Source organism: Mustela lutreola, chromosome 1 (assembly GCF_030435805.1).
Source record: "Mustela lutreola isolate mMusLut2 chromosome 1, mMusLut2.pri, whole genome shotgun sequence".
In the NCBI taxonomy this organism is placed as follows: Eukaryota; Metazoa; Chordata; class Mammalia; order Carnivora; family Mustelidae; genus Mustela; species Mustela lutreola.
The window spans coordinates 9,820,429-9,840,827 of record NC_081290.1 but is presented as its reverse complement, the minus strand read 5'-3'; the positions used below and the strand labels follow the sequence as shown (position 1 = coordinate 9,840,827).

At 44.2% G+C, this 20,399-nt stretch overlaps 1 protein-coding gene across 1 annotated transcript in view; it reads right to left on the bottom strand.

The window, feature by feature from the left end:
• Nucleotides 1-3,007: 3,007 nt before the first annotated feature.
• ADAMTS3 (ADAM metallopeptidase with thrombospondin type 1 motif 3) overlaps nt 3,008-20,399 on the bottom strand; it is a 248,180-nt gene continuing 230,788 nt past the window's right edge. The window contains exons 18-22 of the mRNA XM_059159482.1: nt 19,577-19,742; nt 16,714-16,846; nt 12,908-13,115; nt 11,054-11,171; nt 3,008-5,265 (exon numbers count right to left, since the gene is read on the bottom strand). Coding sequence (XP_059015465.1) covers nt 4,724-5,265; nt 11,054-11,171; nt 12,908-13,115; nt 16,714-16,846; nt 19,577-19,742 — 1,167 coding nt within the window. The 3' untranslated portion in view covers nt 3,008-4,723. The remainder of the gene's footprint in view (nt 5,266-11,053; nt 11,172-12,907; nt 13,116-16,713; nt 16,847-19,576; nt 19,743-20,399) is intronic.

Sequence of the window (20,399 nt, the reverse complement as noted above, 5' to 3'; positions counted from 1 at the left end):
GTCTAGATTCTCTCACAGGGTTCCAGGTAATGCTAGCTCTTGCCACAACTGTGGCAAGAAAGGGGTGGGCCCCCTTTCTACCATTTTACTATGAACAATATCCTTTGGTTTTTCCTGTGTTTCAACCTGTTTATTTCCCTTTTGATGGATTTTTTAGGCTGTCCTGAAGTCAGCGACCAAGAGACTACAGTAGTGATGGGCTACCAGAGCACAGAGCAAGAACAGACACCCAGGTCCCATATGTGCCCCAGCAGACAGTAAGATACGGTCTTCGATATCATCTTCCCAGGACCCCACAGTCAGGACACCTGAGCTGCCACCTCTTCTCGATCCTTCTGCTTCCCTACCAGTTTCCGACGGGGCATAGCCAGCAATCCCACAGGTATTTTTAGGGCATCCCCATGCACAAGTAATTGTCCAAACTGCTCAAAAGACCTGGCCACGTGTCTCCATATGGCAGTGACTGGCCAGCTTGGGAGCTCCCCCAGAAGCAAAGGGCTTTCCACTGCTCAGCCCTGTCCCTCATGCTTGTTTCTTTCTCGGTACCCAGCGGAGTAACCAATTGTTAGAAGGTGGAGAAGGGTCAGTAGTGAATCCTCCAGACTGAGAAGGCACTACAATACCAGAAAGAGAAGGAAGCCCCCCCCCATCCCCCATGGCATTCAGAGTTTTATCCAGGGTAACTTACAGACAGGGACAATCCGGCAGCGGTCAGACCACCGGGCAATCAGACAGCACTCCTATCCTTCGCCCCTATCCGGACCTTAACCTCCAGCTTTTATGGAGCAAGGCGCACAGGGGTGAGGTCACAGGGTAGTTATCTAAAGTGGTGCCACCTGCGTGCGAGGGGCGGCCAAGACCGAGGACCAAAGGCAGAGTCAGTGTCGTCGGCACTCCTACAAGGAAGCCTAGTGCTGCCGGGAAGTAGATGGGCAACTTTTTAGGCTCCTGCCACTTACCAGGATGGGGGAATTTAGGAAGCAATTCAAATACCGAGGTGAACTTTCTGATGATTTTTGGGGAAATTGATAGCACTTTGGTTTATTTTAGAATTTGTGTTTTTGATAGCAAATTCATTTTAGATTATGCCTTTGCTTGGTAGGCAGTATTTTAATTAATTTTTATTAATCTTAATTAATAATGTCTCTAGCTCAAATTAAGTTTCTCACATATCAGAGCCCAAAAGGAATGTTTTCTAATACTAATTGATGTATTGACAAAGCCTACCCACCCTTGGGTGGTTTTTATATTTTATTGCATTTTAAGTAGCTTTAACCTTTTACTTTTTACTACCATTATCTTCAGTACTTTTGTAACAATTGTAACAAATACTTTTTGGTTGTCCACTCTTCATCATTCTTCAAGTGATTTTTTAAAATATCATATATTTAAGCAGCTTATTCATGATAAGCTATGTTTAAAGGAATAACTTGATATTTTTGCAAAGTATATTGCAAATATATGGAAAACATTTTATTTGCTAATAATCTGGAGCATTATTTCGCTACTGGCTTCTATTTCACTACTGCACAGAAATAGAGAATTAGCAGTCTTTCTTTAGTTTGACGACTTATTGTTTATGAAGGGAAGGTGGACATAGCTAAAATTTTTCAAAACCATTGACTAGAGATAATTTTTAATGAGTTTGTCCCTCCTATTTAGAACCTAAAGTGGTTTTTAGATTCCTCAAACTATGTTCTTTACCACCATTAACAGGACTCCGTGACCATGATTCAAACCAGCTGTGGTTTGAATCACAAACCTAGAGGAAAGCTATGGTTTGGTCACATGATGAAGATGAGGAGCAGGATGGGGACAATATAAGGGCAATGATGATACTTAGTATTTATTGAGAGCTCCTAGGTGTCAGCCCCAGGCTAACAACTTTACTTTCTCCTTTCTGACAGCAATTATGCACTGAAGTTCGACAGTCCTGCCTCCCATTTTAAAAGATGAGGAAACTGACCTTAAGTCTGGTTACCTGGGGTCATTCAGGTATAGAGGTACAGGTGCAGTTCAAACCTGCCTTTGCCCTTTAAAGTGACCATGGCAATCTAGTGCCTCCCCGTGACATAAGCAAAGCCCCCCCCACCCCCCCCACACCTCCCCCACGCCCGCCTGAGCCTTGATGCCCTGCTTTAGCCTCCACTCCCGGGTCAGATGTCACGTAGTCCCCGAAGTCCTCAGGGAATAAGCATTCTAAAGCTGCTGGACAGCTTCTCTTTAAAAACCACTCTGGGGCGGCACATTCAGAAGACAGAAGTCCCCCTTCCCCTCCTTGGACGTCCCAGCATTACTGCCCTTTGCTCTCTGCATCTTCATAGCTCTGCGGGATGGATTTAAGCACAGAGCCACCGCTCCTAGTGTCTCTCTTTTATGATAGAAAAATGTTACGATACACCTTGGTGTGAGGCTAGGAGACACTGTCACTTTATTTGAGCCTCTTCAGAGAAAGTCCAAGGAGCCGATGAATTTGACACTATTTGAACTTGGTAGGAGGAACGTAAGTTTCCATTACTCAGTAACGAACCTCGTGATAGAATCTAGATAGAGCCAGGTCTGTATTTTGTTAACATTTTATTGCTACGTGCTCCCAATACAACAAACAGCATCAGTAGTGTACACTCGGATAAAAAGGGAGTTTTTAGCTTCGCAGAAAAGGAAGCTCTAAAATGAGAAGTAGAAGAAATATGTACATCTTCATGGGAGGTGTATGTGTGCGACCGTCTTTCTCTGCATTCTCCTGTGGACCAGATGCGTACATATGCAAGCAAACTAGAGAGAATTTCATTCTGGGGAAGCTTTCAGGGGAAAAACAAAAATGACTTCTACTTGAGGCTCAGAGGTTGTTTTTCTGTCTGGAATTCAGCTTATTCCTTTAAACTTTAAAAGCCTTGCACGAAGTAGCAGATTCTTTAGTGGTAGAGAGTCAGTAGGTGAAGCTGAGTTTACTGTGGCTAAAAGGCAAACATCCTTGCACAGATGTGCTCGGAGAGGCTGACATAATACAGTTCAGGAACTGACCTGAAGAACATTGCGCTCACAACACTTTTTCTTTTTTTCTTTTAAGTATTTACCTCTTTCATATACTTAAAGAAATGTTTCTAATTCCCTTTTTCATTAAACAGCTATCTGGATCTATACTATTTAAGGTTCCATCCAAAGGGAAGAAGTCATTAACTTTGTATCAGCTACTTTAAAAATGCAAAAAGGTTGCATGAGGTCGAATTTTGTTTCAAATTAGCTCTTTGATTTGGTTGCCATTGTTTGGTTAAGTTTCTCCTCCAGGCACAAAACATGCATCTCTAATGATGTCTCTCTAGTTTACCAAAATATGCCATTGATATTAGCGTAAATATTTAGTACATAAAAATACTATCAAGAAAAAAAAATCGACTTTTAATAAATATCTTCAGTTCTGAATTCTATATACAAGTACTTTACATCTAGTCCCTGGAGAGAGCATTTCTGGCTTCACTGTGAGTAAGGTGACCACTGACAGAAATTACCAGCACATGATTGCAGTCAGATGCATCGTGGTTGTGAACATTTGAATACGGACCATGCAGAAAATAAATATTGCGACCACAGACAAATACTTTTTTGAATCTTCCTCCAAAGCCCCAAAGCCCTATTACACTCAGGTGTCAATTCTAGTTCGATGATGCTTTTCTCAGCTACCAACACACAAGCAAATTATCTCGAAACATTCTTCTTTTGTCATTCTTACAGTACGTTGAGTATAACCGTTTGCATATGTCAACAAAGGGAAAAGAAAAAATCAGCCCAAGAACACAGGACACTTCAGTGGTATCTACTGAGATCCTGATAAGAGGGTTTTAATTTTGGCTTGCTTAGGCTGACTCACTAGTCTCTGGTCCTGTGACCACTAGTAGCCTAACAGATCTTTCCTAATCTTTGTTATTTAAAAAGTGGGAGGTAAGAGGGAAGCTGGGATCTGTATGTCCACAGCATTGTATGGTTTTTCTTTTTCTGTAACTTAGGTATCACACTGTTGATCGGACAAAACCACACAACAAAAACCCTTTGTACTGTCAGTAGCTACAATTCTAACTTCTTGTTCATAATATTCGGCTTCGAAAATCGACCCATAGCACATCAAATAAGGCAATACTCAACAACAGGCACCTAGAACATCCAGAAATGTAATATAGTAAACAATCATTTGAGAACACATCTCTTAAAATAATACTGATTTCTGCAATATACAATATTTACACAACAGCTGCAAATTCGCTCATACAATACTTCTAATATAGATAAATAGGAATACAAGTCTAAGAATTTTTTGCTCCATTTCCAAAATATTTCGTTAAAGTGTAAACTGTTGGCACCTCTTTATTTTTAGTGTAACTTCTTAAAAAAAAAAAAATCCGCCGATATACATAATTGTTTCCAGGCCCTCTGCTGCATTAGAGAGGGACCGACACACTTAGCAACTTACTTTCCTTCTATTAATAATCTTTGGTGCTTTCTTCCGATGACTTCTGGCAAATGAGTCCATGCAGAACAAGAGGTGGATGAAAGCAACTAGAAAGTGAACCAGCACTTTTCGCTCTTCCGCTCACAGACAAGACGAGCTGACAGTTACGGAGATTTACTTTCAACACGGGGACTGGACTCGAAACCAGCTGTATGCACCGCAGGGAGAGGGAGCCTGTCCGGGTTCTCCTCTGCTTTCTGGCCTTCGAGGTTCGCTTTCTCATCTTTCCAAAGCAGCCGATCTGACCGGACCTGTCTTGTCAATGATTCTGTCATCTTTCCTTGAGGTTCTGGCCTGAGAAGCAGCATCCAGGGACTCGCTGACCACGGGGAGGCGGGCCGCGGCCGCTTCTGCGGGGGAGCTGAGCGGGTCGCTCCTGGTGGCCGGGGACACCAGTCTCAGAGTCTTACCCCCCGCTAGCGGAGCTCTCCTCTGGGGCAAGTGAGCACCATCGGGTTTACTGTGTGGCCTGGGACCCCCCGCCGCAGGCAGCCTGCTCAGAGATCGCTTCCTCTCCGCAGGGGGCTCCGAACAGTGAGGGACCAAGGACGTAGGCATCAGGAGAGATCCAGGGAGGTCGCTAGGGTTAAAGACAGCATCCCCGTGAGTTTCAGCAGCTTCTGGAAGGTACGGTGGTGGCAGGGTGGTGCCGCGCTTGCTACACGACTCACAACACAGCTTGTTATAGCCGGGTATGGAGCAGTACCGCGCCAGCACCTCCATCTGACAGAAGATGGACTTGTCTCCCAAACACGGCTCATCTGCCGAGGATAAAAGAAGACAGGATGAAACATACATCTAAGCAGAATGAAAGGGAGAAACGGAAATTGTTTCGGAATACAAAATTTTAAGTAGAATCCGATGTGAATTGGAGTTGTCCAAATGAGACTTTGCATTAAAAATGTGAATGTCAGGGGCGCCTGGGGGGCTCAGTGGGTTAAAGCCACTGCCTTGGCTCAGGTCATGATCCCGGGTCCTGGGATCCAGTTCCCCATCGGGCTCTCTGCGCACCAGGGAGCCTGCTTCCTCCTCTCTCTCTCTCTCTCTCTCTCTGCCTACTTGTGATCTCTGTCAAATAGGTGAATAAAAATCTTTAAAAAAAATGTGAATGTCAGTGGTGAGAGTGGCACAGCCACGGTGGACAACAGCATGGATACTCCTGCAAAAATTAAAAATATAAGCATATTTTTATATGACTTGGTAAGTCCCAAAAGCAGGTATCGGAAGAAAATGAAAACACTCTTTTGGAAAGATACACACACACCCCCATGTTGACCGCAGCCTCATTTGTAATAGCCAAGATACGGAAAAAACTTAACTGCTCGCCAATGAATGGATGAATGGAGAAAGAAACTGTGGTATATCTATATAACGGAATATTATTCAGATGTAAAGAAGAATGAAATCTTGCCATGTACAACATAGATGGACGTTGACCATTTTACGTTAAATGAAGTAAGTCAGACCGAGATGGACAAGTAGCACACGATCTCCCTTGTACGTGGAATCTAGGGACAAAAGCTCCTTGATACAGCAAACAGATTGGTGGTTGCAGTGGCAGGCGTTAGGGAGGGGGTGAAATGGGTGAAGGCGGTCAAAAGGCGGAAATTTCCAGTGATAAGTGTCATGGGCCTATAATGTACATGGGGTGACCACAGTTCATCAGTTTATAATGCTGAATTGCATATTTAAACACTTCTAAGAGAATAGATCTTAAGAGTTCTGATGGCAAGAAAAAATAATTTCATAATTATACATAGTGATAGACATTAACTAGACTTCAGGTTGTGATCATGTTGCAACATGTAAAAATATCAAATCATTATATGGTACACCTGACACTAATATGTTGTATGTCAACTACATCTCAATAAACAAATATGAACATTTAGATAAATTCACTGAAATATACAGTCTTTTTCTCTGCCAAGCCCTGGAATTGAACACCATTTTAATATCTCCATCAAGTCTGCACACTGAAGGTACTTTTCTCTTCCTCGTAGGAACCTACATATGATTTTAGAATGAGACAATAGGATTCATTTTGCACAAATATTTTTTAGGATATAAAGAAACATCTCTCTCTTTTTTTTCTTTTTTTTTTTAAACTTTATAGTATTTCCGGCTTTCTAATAGATTAGTGTCTACATTAAGTTAAAATCAAAATAAATCCTGGGGCACCTGGGTGGCTCAGCTGGTTAAGCATCTGACTCTTGATTTTGGCTCAGGTCATGATCTCAGGATGTTGAGATCAAGCCCAGCATGAGGCTCCATGCTCAGCGGGAAGTCGGCTTGAGATTCTCTCTCTCTCCCTCTGTCCCTCTCCCTTCCTCTCTCTCTCTCTCTCTCTCTCTCTCTCCAAAATAAATAAATAAATCTTTAAAAAAATAATAATAATAAATAAATAAAAAGCAAAATAAATTCTAAGGACCGTTGGGAACAAATTAAATCTTAAAAACATATTACCAAAAGAAAACCAAGGTAACATCCACAGTCAATTTAACAGTTTCATTTTCACTACAGAATATTCTCAGACTATTTATTATTTGAAAGCATAAATTTGGGTCAAGTCTGCCAACTTTCTTTTGAATCATTCATAGTTTTTAAATTCAATTTGACTGAATTGATAACACTTTCAAAAGTACTAAAGGACTCATAAAACAGCTGAAACACGTGTGAGCACACTCTTTTTATCATCTTTAAATTTTTTAAAGTACAGGTTATAAGAATTAGATTTCAAAAACTCCAAATGTTGAGCTCATGGACACATGAATTTATATTTGTTTTCAGCCAATTTAGGGCACATCTCATGCAGAGTCCACGAACACAGTACCGCAAAGAGATACTAATCCTATGCCGGATCCGTAAGCACAAAGAATTGGAAACTGTGGCACTTACACACTAGAATCATTTAAAATTACAAAGTATTAATGGGTCATACTTCACGGCTAGGTAAGGAACCTGTATATAAATTGCCAAGGAAATTAAAGAATCTTTCTAAAGTTTGAAAAAAATGGACAGTTGGCAAGACCAAGAGAGAGCTAAAATTACCACCTGTATCTGTTACCGATTACCAATTCTAAAACCAATGATAAAACTATCCATTAGAGTAACAGCATGTCCCCTTCAATTTTGGAATGACCTGTGTTTGTCTGACATTTACAGATCTACTACATAGAATGACACATCTGAATATTGCGTATTAGCTAAGGTAATCATCTAATTATGTTGTGAATGTCTGCATGGCACATTAATGAGTTTCTCCTCAAATACCCTTATTATTTCTGAATGACTTTTTCTATGCCTGTATCTTAAAATAAGGATATTAGTTTCTTCTTCCTGTATGTTTAATAAACCCTGTGATGAGAGGACTTTATTTGACCCTGTACTCTCTTTTCCCTCTGACCCCTAACCCCCTTTCTGTGGCCCAGCTCAAAGCATGACCTCGTCTCTCCGTGTTAGAGAAGGGGCTCCTGTAGGAGTCCCCCCCTCTGTGTGAGCACCTTGGCACTGCAAGAACTAGTTCACAACACGGGTCTAGTTAGGGCCGGACAGAATATGCTTCTGTATTGAGGAGGAAAATGATGAGATATTCCGAGAAAAAAAAAACAACAGATAAGACCATAGGGATACATTCACTTCATGGCAATTTGTCTCAGGATAGATGGGAAGAGCTTAACAGCAACAAGGAACTAGTACAATCAAAATGGGGCTTGGGGAAAGGGTTCACATGACAAAATCAATCACTAAAATTAAGGAAGCTTTTGGGCCTTCTTGTTCTATGCCCACATCATTGTAAGAGGTTCAGGAAAAGGGTATTTCATGCGGTCTCAAAAAGTCAGGTGATTTTAATTGCAGTTTGAGACCGATGGGAATTATTTATTTTTTTAAAAAGATTTTATTTATTTATTTGACAGACAGAGATCAGAAGTAGGCAGAGAGGCAGGCAGAGAGAGGAGGAAGCAGGTTCCCCACTGAACAGAGAGCCCAATGTGGGGCTCAATCCCAGGACCCTGGGATCATGACCTGAGCCGAAGGCAGAGGCTTTAACCCACTGAGCCACACAGGCGCCCCTGAGACTGATGGGAATTATTACTAATTAAAAAGTGTGATCGAAACCTATGGCTTTTAGACCTCACGGAATTGGCTGTTGGGCCTGGATTTCAGAGCAATGCAGTAGATGGTGGAATCCCTAATGTAATTATGCCATCTCATCTGTGCCTCTGTTTTGCAATTAAAAAGAATTTCTTTTAGCTAAAGGAAGAGAATCAAGCAATTCTTGCTGACAGTTGGGCATATTTGCAGAAGCACATGCTTTACCAACTATTAAGAACAGTCAAGTCTACTCACAAAATTTTTAGCCTCTTGACGGTAGTACAAATGAGTAAAATATTATCACAACGGTAAACTTACAGCTTCTCACTGGGTAAAGTTTGTTCTGTTGGCTTTGTCTTGTGTTTTAAACTTTCAAATGTATTTTCCGGAGAAAAATGATTAAATATCTAAGTCCTCTGTCTCCCTCTCATGGCCATACTTGATCTTGCTACCACACATTTCAAAGGAAAATTTGTAATGAAATGGTTTATAAGCTTTAAGACTTGAAATTTCAGTAAAAAAGAAAAAAGACATTTTTGAGAGGCAGGGCAGGGGGTTGTGGAGGGTAGGGAAGGAAAAAATGAGACAAGATGGGATTAGGAGGGAGACAAGCCATAAGTGACTCTTAATCTCACAAAACAAACTGAGGGTTGCTGGGGGAGGGGGTTTGGGAGAAGGGGGTGGGGTTATGGACACTGGGGAGGGTATGTGCTATGGGGAGTGCTGTGAAGTGTGTAAACCTGGCGATTCACAGACCTGTACCCCTGGGGCAAATAATATATTATATGTTAATAAAAAATTTTTAAAAATGTAAGACATTTGATAAAATAGCACCTCAGGCCAATGAAAAGTCAACTTCATAAGTTCCGAGTCCCACTACTGTCCCAGCAGCATCCAGCTGTCATTAGGCACAGACCCAGGAAAATGGCATTTAAGAGGAAGTCTGTGTGGCTCAGGGGGTCAAGCCTCTGCCTTCGGCTCGGGTCATGATCTCAGGGTCCTGGGATCGAGTCCCGCATCGGGCTCTCTGCTCAGAAAAAAAAAAAAGAAAAAAAGAGAGGAAGTCTGTGGTGGCAGCAGTAGGGAGTGTGAGGAAACAGCAGCAGGGGAAGGAGCTGTCAGGTGGGCAGAGACAGCGACGAGGACAGGGACGGTGGAGAGAGGGAGTGAACAGCCCGCAGCAGCCGGCGCAGCGGGACAGGAAGAAAGAGAGCCGGACACGGGCCGAGCGCAGACATGGGCGTAGAGAGAAAGAAAGAAGGTGAGGAAGACCAGGGACCAAGAGGAGAGGGACAGGAGTGAGGCCGATGAGGGGACGGATCCCGACTCAGAGAGGGAGAGAAAGGCAGAGGGACAATGACGGGGAGGAAGGGCAGGAGGACCCTGCGGAGGAGCAGGGGGGGGGGGGGGCGGGTAAAGGAGAGACACAGACGGAGGGAAGACGGACAGGCAGGAGGTAGACAGAGGCTGGGGAGGTCAGACGTCTGGGAGAGAAGCAGGGAAATAAGGAAAAAGGAGAAAGGAAGAGACAAGGAGAGAGAAGAGAAGAAAAGTGCAGAAAGTGCAGGAAGAGACGGGGGTGAGGATGGGGAATGGGGAGGGGGAGGGAGGGAGGGAGGGAGGGAGGGAGAAGAGCAGGTGGAACCGCAGGGAGAGACGCAGAGAAAGCGAGCCAGGGGCAGCCTGGGACAAGCCAGGAAGCCAGGCCGCTGCAGCGCAGGGGCGGGAGGGAGACCGGCGCAGCAAGTGCAAATACGGAGTGAGGCGGGGCAGATGGATGTAGACCGGGAGAGCACAGGAGACGAGGAAGAGAGACAGGGACAGGGGTGGCCCCATCCCGGACCTCTTCCACGGTCTCAGACGCGCCCCGCGCCTGCGCTGCGGCAAGGGGGGAGGCGAGGCGAGCGTGCACGTGCACGCGTGCAAGGAGTCCGTTCTGGAATCCGTGCACGCGTGCAAGGAGTCCGATCTGGAATCCCCCGCCGAAGGGCTCCGAGGGGGACGCAGGGAGACCGGAAATGGCTTCGCGCGTGGCATCGATCCCCCTCGTGTGAGCTGGATAACTGCAGCAAAATATTTCAAAACCTTCTGCGATATTACGCCTTTTACAGTGATGTGAACTTATAAAGACACAGAGCGAACCTGAGTAGCTTCTGCTGGAAAAACAAATCGACGGCAGCCTCGCAGGCACGACGCGCCCTCAGCCCTGCGTCCGCGCGGGACAGGACCCAGGGCGGCCCGGGGGAGGGGGGGGGTGGTTCGGAGGCGTCGCGGCCGTGGGGCACAGCCTCGAACGCGGATCTGGGAGAGGACGATGAGGCGCGTGTCCCAGGGGTGAGCTCCTCAGGTTGCTTTCGGACAAGCAAACACTTTCCAGAGCTGGTCCTGAAATGCTGCCTTTTGAGGTGTAGAAACCATGGCCAGAGCAGGGAGACCGATCGGGGTCCTACGTACCGTTACAGGGGGGCAGCTGACAGGCCCTGACCGCCTCCGGCTTCTCCCCTGCGCAGTGGTCTCCGGCCCTGCACAGGACCTGCCTCACCTCTGTCCCTTCCCCGCAGGTCACGGAGCACTAGAGAAACCAAGGCTACAGTTAGAGAGGTTCGTTGCACCAACACCACCTTCCTCCCTGTGGACACACATGTGCACACGCTCACACACACACACACACACACACATATGCGCCTGCACAGCTCTGGAGTTCCTTCTCTATTTTGTTTTTGGAGACAAATAATCACGTTCATAGCCTGACGGCATGAGGGACCCACCTGGGCATGGGGCTGCTTCTCCGAGAGCAGGGCTGGCAGCACTTGCCGCAGGACTGTTGTCAGGACTAAACGAATGTAAAGGGGACAATGTCGGTAGAACTGCCGTGTGGGGCAGGCGGGGAGCACGTGACAGGAAAGAAGCCATCACTGTCATGTTAATACCTGCCAAGTCCCTCAGAACGGTGGTGGGGTCTCTTTCCAGGGAGAGATCCCGTTACTGGCCTTCCCATTCCTTCTCCTTCATTACTGATGGTAGAACTTACTGGAAGGCTAACTTGGTTCAGTCAACCTCTTTGGAGCTACTGTGATTTTATTCTCATGAACTAAGTCCGTTAAGGAAGGGGTTAACCACTTTCAGATTAAGTCCGGGATCATCTAAGCTATTGGTCCAGGCAGGAGGAAGAGAGGAGGGACCTATGTTCCAGGTCTCTGAGAAGGAGACGTGAGTTGGCTTCCGGGGCCCGTGCAGGTGACCCTCGCTCTCCTGTTCCTTGCTTCCGGGCCTGCTCTCCACGTCCGCCTTCATTCTGTGTCTGCTTGCTGAGGCCCTTTCCTCCTCTAAGCTTTTCTCCCGTGCTCTCATGATCCCTCCTTTTGAATCTTCAGGAATCCCGAAGTGTGGCATTAGTTCAGGCCACAGGACACTGAGTGAGCAAATGAACAAGGACTGGACAGAAGCAGCGCAGAGTCTTCGAGAAGTGTGTGGGCCAGTGGCCGGCACGGGCTCCAAGACCAGAGTTACAGTGTCCACCGTGAGTGGCCTGCTGGCTGTGGGCCACTCTGGAAGGTCGGGGAAGGACTGAGGTGGGGGGGGGGGGGGGGCAAGGCAGCCCTGGAAGGTGGTATTTTGGCCACTGGAGAGGAGCCCTAGCGGCTGCGGAGGTGGTGAGTCAGGAGGAGGAGGAAGGGCCATCAGCTGAGAGGTGGAGACTCCCGTGAGCTCGGTCTTTCTGGAACAGCAGGAGTTTCTCAAACCGGGGCAGAGTTGGAACACAGAGCACCGGGGTGAGAAGAGATTGCGGGGGCTTGGTGTGGGGAGTATTTGTAATATATACGAATGTTGGATCATTTCCTGGGACACCTGAACTGATAGAACTTGAGGTCAATTACACTGGGAGAAACAGGAGGAGGAAGAGAGGGAGGAGAGGCATCACCCGTCACCCGGGTGCCAAACGGGGCAGGGCCCCGCGGTCAGTCAGGTGCTTGGAATTCATCCCGTGGGAATGGTGTGACGTCAACCAAGAGATGAAATAGAAAACCAGTCCCCTTTAGATGTCACAGAGCATTCACACGTGGTGGCCCCTACCGAGTCATCCTAAATGCAAGCCTGTTTTAAAATCCTGTTTCCTGGCACCTCCAGGAGCTCAGGGATCACAAAGTCTGTGGTCCCGACTGTGTGGCCGCGTCTCAACTCACACAACGCCTCCCGGATACATGTGCCCAACTCAAATACGCAGTGCACGCCTTCCGCACACGCTTCCGGGCACACCCATACACACGCACACAAACACACGCGCGCACTTGGGAGTCGCACACCCACCTCGTTCCAGGGCCCTGTTTTCCAGTGGGAGGGGCAGGGCACGCGGTTACACGGCCGCCGGTTGTCTGGCCGCTCGGCGGGGCAGTACTTGCTGGGCACCGAGCGGTTGGTGCCGTCGGGGAGCGGCTGCAGGCAGCGCACGGTGCGGAGCTGGTAGCCGGAGCTCCCGCAGGTCTTGGTGCAGTGCTCCCACTCCTCGGCCACCCAGCTGCAGCGCGGGGAGAGGGGACACGGTTAGACGCTGCCGCTGCCACGGCTAGCACCCTCCGGCTCTGCACCCCAGGCCTTCCCTGCTCCCTGAGTGAGGGGCAGCGGGGGGCGGGGGGGAGCTGGGGAGGAGGAACAGACTCCGCTCAGGAAGCAGTTTCAGAAGAGGGATGCATCCGCCAGAAGAGGGATGCATCCGCCACGTCCAAAGTCCGAGCATTTTCTAATAGCAACAAGCCCGACACGTCTATGTTTAATGCGTGGGTATTTTTCTGCCCGCCCACCACCCCCCCACCCCCAACCTGGAAACTTCTTTATTGAAAGGATGATCCACTGACAGAGGGTTCCTGAAACTCATCTTAGGTTTGCCAGGTTAGGTTCGGGCAGGACTGGCCCTCAGCCACCCTGCCTCACGGTGTTAAACACGTGAAAGGAAACTAAGAGAAGCCACGCATCAGGTACTTGTGACACAAACTGCTTTGGGGGCCGCTGCCTTTCCATGAAATCCTGAGTTTCCTCAGGTTTTAAGATTCTAACTGAGAGGACCGTTCCATTTCTACAGTTGGCCCCTGAAAAGGCTGCCTGAGTTATCTGTCCTACCTGGAAAATTCAGTTCTTCGTATCAGCCGTTATGAGGCCCAACAAAAATGTAAAAGGTAGTGTGCATCTGGGGCTTGAATGCACCTGACAGAAAGATTTCTAAAAAAATATTTTCAAAAAGATTTCTCATGGACCATTTCCCAATTCTGTGTTGATGTCAATGGCCCCAGCGCTTTCCACGTCAGCTGTGGCTGTGTTATTAGGGAGAGGTCTCCGTGACAAGTGGCTACATGTGATCCCAAAAGGCTGTCCCCAGTGATTTCGTCTGGTTCTGCAATCTGTCAGAATGTAACTCAGGCATACTCTTTATCCTTTCTAGAGTTACTTTCCCTCTGTATTTTTTTTTTTTTTTTCTTTTCATATATATGGGGCACCAAGACCTAACAATGTTAAAACCTTGGTAGTCTTTGGTATCTCCAGTTTAGGCTGACTTTTGCTCGTCAGAGTGGCAGTAGAAGGTATTGTGGCAACTAAGCAATGGGAGAGCCCTCAAAAGTAACTCTCATTTGAAGATAGATATTAAATGAGAAGTATACATTTCATAGTCACAGATACTCTTGGTTAACTTTATTCCCTCCTAAAATTCCTAGAATGACAACAAAGGGGAATAAATGGCATAAATCCACAAGGTTAAAAAAAAAAAATTGGATAGAAGGCCCCCAAAGATAATTCTGGAACCTAAAAAGCAGTGGGACATGTGGCTACCAGCTCAGCAGACCTAAGAGGGATGAATTTTAAATCAGCTATAGAAGCTGGTAAGCAGACTAACTTGGCAGCAGAGCTCCAGGAATGTGCCGGATTGGGGCCACAGGTAAAAGTGTGCACTGGGAAACCGGGTGAAGGTAGGGCTGAAAAGAGGGGACTGAGGAAAAGTCTGTGTGGAAATAGTTCCACCTCCTGCTCCTTACCTCCACTGGCTGACTGCCCCTCCTCTAATGGAGCAGAGGGTCTAACATTTATCCTCTGTAGAAGATGAACCAGACTTTTCGCTTGTGGACAACAGACATAGTCAAGAGACAACAGAGAAAGAGACCAGAGTGAAAGCAGGGGGTAAGGTAAGAGTTCATGTACGGAATAATGAAGATGACCCTAGTCATACACACGTATATACAACTTCCAGAAAAGCTGTTAAATAGGCTTATGCTCTCTAGGCAGGTGATTGATTCTACTCTTTGAAATCTGATCATTTCATTAAAAAAGACCTAAATATACATTGAGGGTCTTCCAACGAAATAGCCCAGCCAGCTTGTCCAACAGTGAAGCCACCAGCAAGCAAGTTTTGACTATAAAGCAAGCTTTCAAGCTTCTAAGAAGCCTTCTAACACTGTATTCTTCAGTGGAGACAGAAAAGCCTCTAACACAAATCATGGAGGGGGGAAAAAAGAAACAGAGGAAAAGAACTCAAAAGTAATAATGCATGAAAAAGAAAATAATCTTTAATATAAAATGTATAAAAGAATATATTAACACCAGTGAAATGAACATCAAATGCCTTAACAAGGAACATGTGAGGAACAAAACAGAGTGCTTGGATATTAAAGTGCTCTTGGATACTAACACAGTACTAAAAAAGAAAAATTTAGGAACTAGAGCAATAAACAATAGATGAGAAAAGAAAAGAAATTTAGATATCCTTAAGAATCCTAACTACAAATATCTTAGAAAAAAAATACTGAAAAAATAGGGGAAATATTTCAAAGAAGAAACACAGGAAAATGTCCCAGAGATGAAAGATACTGGTTTGTGTTTTAAAAAATCTTTGAGTACATAGCATGATGGATGAGAAAAGTAGAGCATCAAGGCAGTGCCATTGCTGTGACATTTCAGGACACTGGGAACAAAAAGAAGATCCTACAAACTTTGAGTGACGAAAACAGAAAGCATTGAGAAACAGAATGTCAGATGACTTTTCAACAGCAACACGCGAATCTAAAAAACAATGGAACAATGGTTTCAAATCCTGAAGGAAAACACATTATGGTTTGGAACTTTATGGGTGTGTCCCAATCATGAAGAGTGAGAGAAGAAAGACTTCCTATATACCCTTACACTTTAACCTCTAAGCTACATTTCTTAGGCATATGAGAATTTTTTTAGCCACAAATTTTCACTTTGTATCTACATTTTTCATGAAGCTACTGGAAGACATGATCTACCAGAACAAATGAATACATGAAAAGAAAAGACAAAAGATGCAGGAAACAGGAGAGCCGATGCAAAAGAGGGGCCGTAGGAGTATCTTGGAAAAGGTAAAAAGACATTCCAGGACGAACAGAAGTCTGGGACAGAGCTGAAACACACAGAATTGTCTGAGATATATCTATCTCTCAGAAGTTGTAAGGATATTTGAGTGTTTAGTATTTACAGGAGACCAATACTCACAGAAGACAGTATGGGGATGAATGAGTGAAAAGTAGGAGAAAACAAAGAATAAAAATCAAAACCTTAATTAATTCTAGAAGATAAAATGTTCACAAGGAAAGACCAGCTAAGTGAATCACCTATTAAGACAGATGGAAGTTGTTAAGATAATATAAACTCTGAAGATTAATATCAGTAAAATTAGGTTATAACAATACTGGAAATACTGGGGATGAGAGAAGTCTGGGCTGTGTGTATCTGGGGAAGGATTATTAAAAAAAAATGCTAAACCTTTCACTTTCCACCTTGGAAAATCAATATACATAATATCCAAACCCCCTCACCCCCCAAAAATCAAGGAGATGCAAACACATTTTACGTAGATTACTGGAAACAAGGAGTTAGTAGATATCCAAAGCAGCCTTATAGCTGGTGCATGGTTGTATTTGAGGAGCAGGAATACGGTAAAGGGCGGAGAAACTGCAGCTTCAAATAATTCCTGTGAAATGCCTTACACTATTTAACCAGATACATTTATTAGCTTTGACTAAAAATGAAATTAAAACTGAAAAGAACTAAAGACATTTAAATCCCTGTCACGTTGTGCTCAGGATATGATAGTTAAAACGACCGCTTACAGTGGATGTGTACATTCTTGAATATTGCACATTCTTCTAATAGGTTTTGGCTTCTTGTTGACCTCACAGAAGCTGCGGTGAACCATCTTATTATCACTTTTTCTACGGCATCCGTATTTAGTGTACTGGAAACCTAGGAAAGGAAACACATTTCTTTGGATTTACTCACTTATTCATTTTGTTATATACTTGGTCGTTCAGTCATTCATTCAACAAACATTGCCTGAGGACATAGAGGAGGCGAGGCACTGTTGGAGCCGCTGAAGGTCCAGAAGTCAATTAAATAAACACAATTCTAAACTTTTCAGGGCCTACATTTAATGAATAGTATAAATGATTAAATAGCAGTTGTGCATGTGCCAATGAGCTAGACCCCCAAACACACACAGTCTAATGTGAGGGACAGATGAGACAACCACTGGGACAATACCCAGTGCCACGGGCTTTTAGAGAGTTAGGCACATCATTTCCTGTAGAGGGCGCCAAAGGAACACAGAGGGGAGGGTCTCAGCTGGCAGAGGGGCAGGGGCTGCTTACAAAACCCACGCTTCTCGATTGGAATCTTTAAGTTCAAACAGTGCTGGGTAAAGGGAACGGAGCAGAGAAGACTCCAGGCGAAGGAAATGACATATTAAAAACGGAAGGTCTATTGGAACGGCTGAGGTTTCCTCTTTGAGGGGGGGTAGGGGATAGGAAAGAATCTAATCCTAAAAGCCTTGCGTGCCAGACTAGTGTTTGGACTTATCTTGGCGGTCACAGGGAGTTTTTGACTGTCTCCCCACTCGGCAACCCTGACATCCGTAAATAATTAATTAATTAAAAAATTTTTAAAAATGTTTTAAACCTACAAAAATGTTGTAAGGAAAGCACAATGCACATTTGTCATCCTTGTATCTAGATTAACCTTGTGTTATGTTTGTCACCATATTTGAGGGCATATGTATAATTTACATATGTAATAACTTAATTATCATATGCAATATACATGACATACACAAAATTTTGCCGAACCCTTTGAGACTAAGTTGCTGGCATCCTGATCCTTCCTTGGCAAATACTTCAGCACACTGCCCATCACAAGCACATCTCTCACATAGTTCTTACAACCAGAATATTTAACGCAGATATAGTACTATTATCTAACATACAAACCAAATTCAAAATTTTCTAGTTGCCCCAATTGGGTTCTTCCTGGCAATGTGTTTCCAAACAACGATGATGTGGTGAATTTAGCTGTCACAGCATTAAGCAAGAATAGTTTCTGGGCCTCTCTTTTATCTTGAATATTTTTGAGATGTACAGGCCATTTGTTTTTTGTAAAACACCCCACAGTTTAGGTTTATTTGCTTCCTAATGATTAGACTCAGTTATCCACTTTTGGCAAGAAAGCTACACAAATGATGCTGTCTCTGGGACACACAGTTGGAGGCTATGGCATTTAAATGAGGCAAATGCTCTAACTCTACTTATTTGGTCATTCATTCATTCATTCATTCATTCATTCAAGATTACCCTGGAAATAAAGGAAGAGAAGAAAATCAAATTAGTTGACTAGTTAAAAGACTTCTGGAATAATCTTCCCTTCCAAAGTCATGAGGGAAACCTGGTGAGGAAGGAATAGATGTGGTAGATATTAAAAAGGTGTGTCTGAAAAATCTAGTAACCAAGCAGATGCTGAGGGAGCAGCAAAAGGGAAGATAAACATGTATTAAATTAAACATGTATTTTGTAATGGATTGTCATTTTAAATAATTAAAAACAGTTTATATCCCCTCCACCTCAAAAAAAAGCCTCTTTAAAAATACATCCTTGGGACGCCGGGGTGGCTCAGTAGGTTAAGCGTCTGCCTTTGGCTCGGGTTATGACCCCGGGGTCCTGGGACCGAGCCCTGCATCAGGCTTCCTGCTCAGCAGAGTGTCTTCTTCTCCCTCTACCTCTGTCTGCTGCTCGGCCTCTCTCTCTCTCTCTTCCTCTCTCCAATAAATAAATAAATTCTTTAAAAAAAATAAATAAATAAAAATGCACCCTTGAACTTAGAATTATAAAATAAATCGTTGACACATGCATTCCCTGCTCTGAATCATTTTTTCGTTCTCCATTACTCGGCATCATGACTCGGCCTTTTGCCTTGTCCTGCATGTTGGGGAAAACTCCCTGTAGCCAGCCCAGTTCTGGAGCATTCATTGTTCAGAAGTGGGGGAATGGATGAAAGGAGAAACTTAAAAACTCTGGGAATGGCTTAATGGATTTACTTGAGCAAGGGCAGAGAGGCAGCACAAGGGAGTAAGACATGTAGCCAGAAGCCAGACCACCAGGTCTGTATCTTCGGGTCTGGGGAAATGACTTCTCTTCCCTGTTCTTCAGTTTTCCAATCAGTACAACAGAGATCATCACAGTGCTGACCTCACAGAGCTATTTTGAGGGCTCGTGCACTAATATAGACAACATTTAAAACAGTAACTGCTACCTGGTACAACTAATAGCTCTTTTCTTACCATCACCGATAGAAAAGAAATGCACAGCAAAAGTGGAGAAGAAGAAAGGCCAGAACCACAGGACACTGCATTTGGGAGAATCTGGGAAAACTCGAGTCATTAAAGGGACCAGCAGATGAACATGAGACAAAAAGAACCTCAGGGAAAACGGCGAGAGGATTTTGAGAAGGTTTACCGTGGTTAGGAATGGATGCCTATCCTTTGTAGATTCAGAGATTTCAGTAAAAATGCTTTGTACTTATGTTTTGGTTGTTATGTCTGGTATTTCTCAGACTGTGGCCTCAATGAGAGGCAATCTTTAAGGTAGAAGCACTGGAAATGGCCTCTTATGAATTACATTGAACGTACTCAATGTGGTCAATTGTTACCTCCACCACAGGGTTTGGAACACTGAGACCAACTCTTCAAAGCCCATTCAAAAGTATCTAATTCTTCCTGGATGACATTGTTGCTGCTGATTGTAGGTGCGGAATCTTCATGAATGATGTACTTATACGTCAGGCTGGAGTGGGTATCGTTGTCTTGAGGTATGATCTAATGGATACATGAAATAGACAGGTAAGTCACCTGAAGGGGCTTTACATTTTCAATAAAAATCAACTATTTCAGAATAGTCATCTTATTAAAACTGGAAAACTTTCGGGGCGCCCGGGTGGCTCAGTGGGTTAAGCCTCTGCCTTCAGCTCAGGTCATGATGTCAGGGTCCTGGGATCGAGCCCCGCATTGGACTCTCTGCTCAGCAGGGAGTCTGCTTCCCCCCCCCCCTCCGCCTGCCTCTCTGCCTACTTGTGATTTCTGTTGGTCAGATAAATAAATAAAATCTTTGGAAAAAAAACTGGAAAGCTTTCAAGCAGTTTCTGAAAATATGTTTCTGTTTCTATCAAGTAAATTATAAGGATGCCCTGTTTAACAATAACAACAACAAAAGATGTAAACATATAAAACTTTGACCATAAAAAATATAAAAAATAATAAATTTTATAATAAAAATAATAAATTTCCAATGAAATTCACTGTGGATTTCCTTAAGTTATATATCTCCTTTCTGCATTTGAAAATTATTCTTTAAAGTAACTGCTTTGTCATGATGACAAAAACAGTAATGTTCCCTCTAGAAAATGTACACATTATGGAAAAACACAAAGAAAATAAAAAATTACCATGATTTTACTAAATCAGAGAAAACCAAAA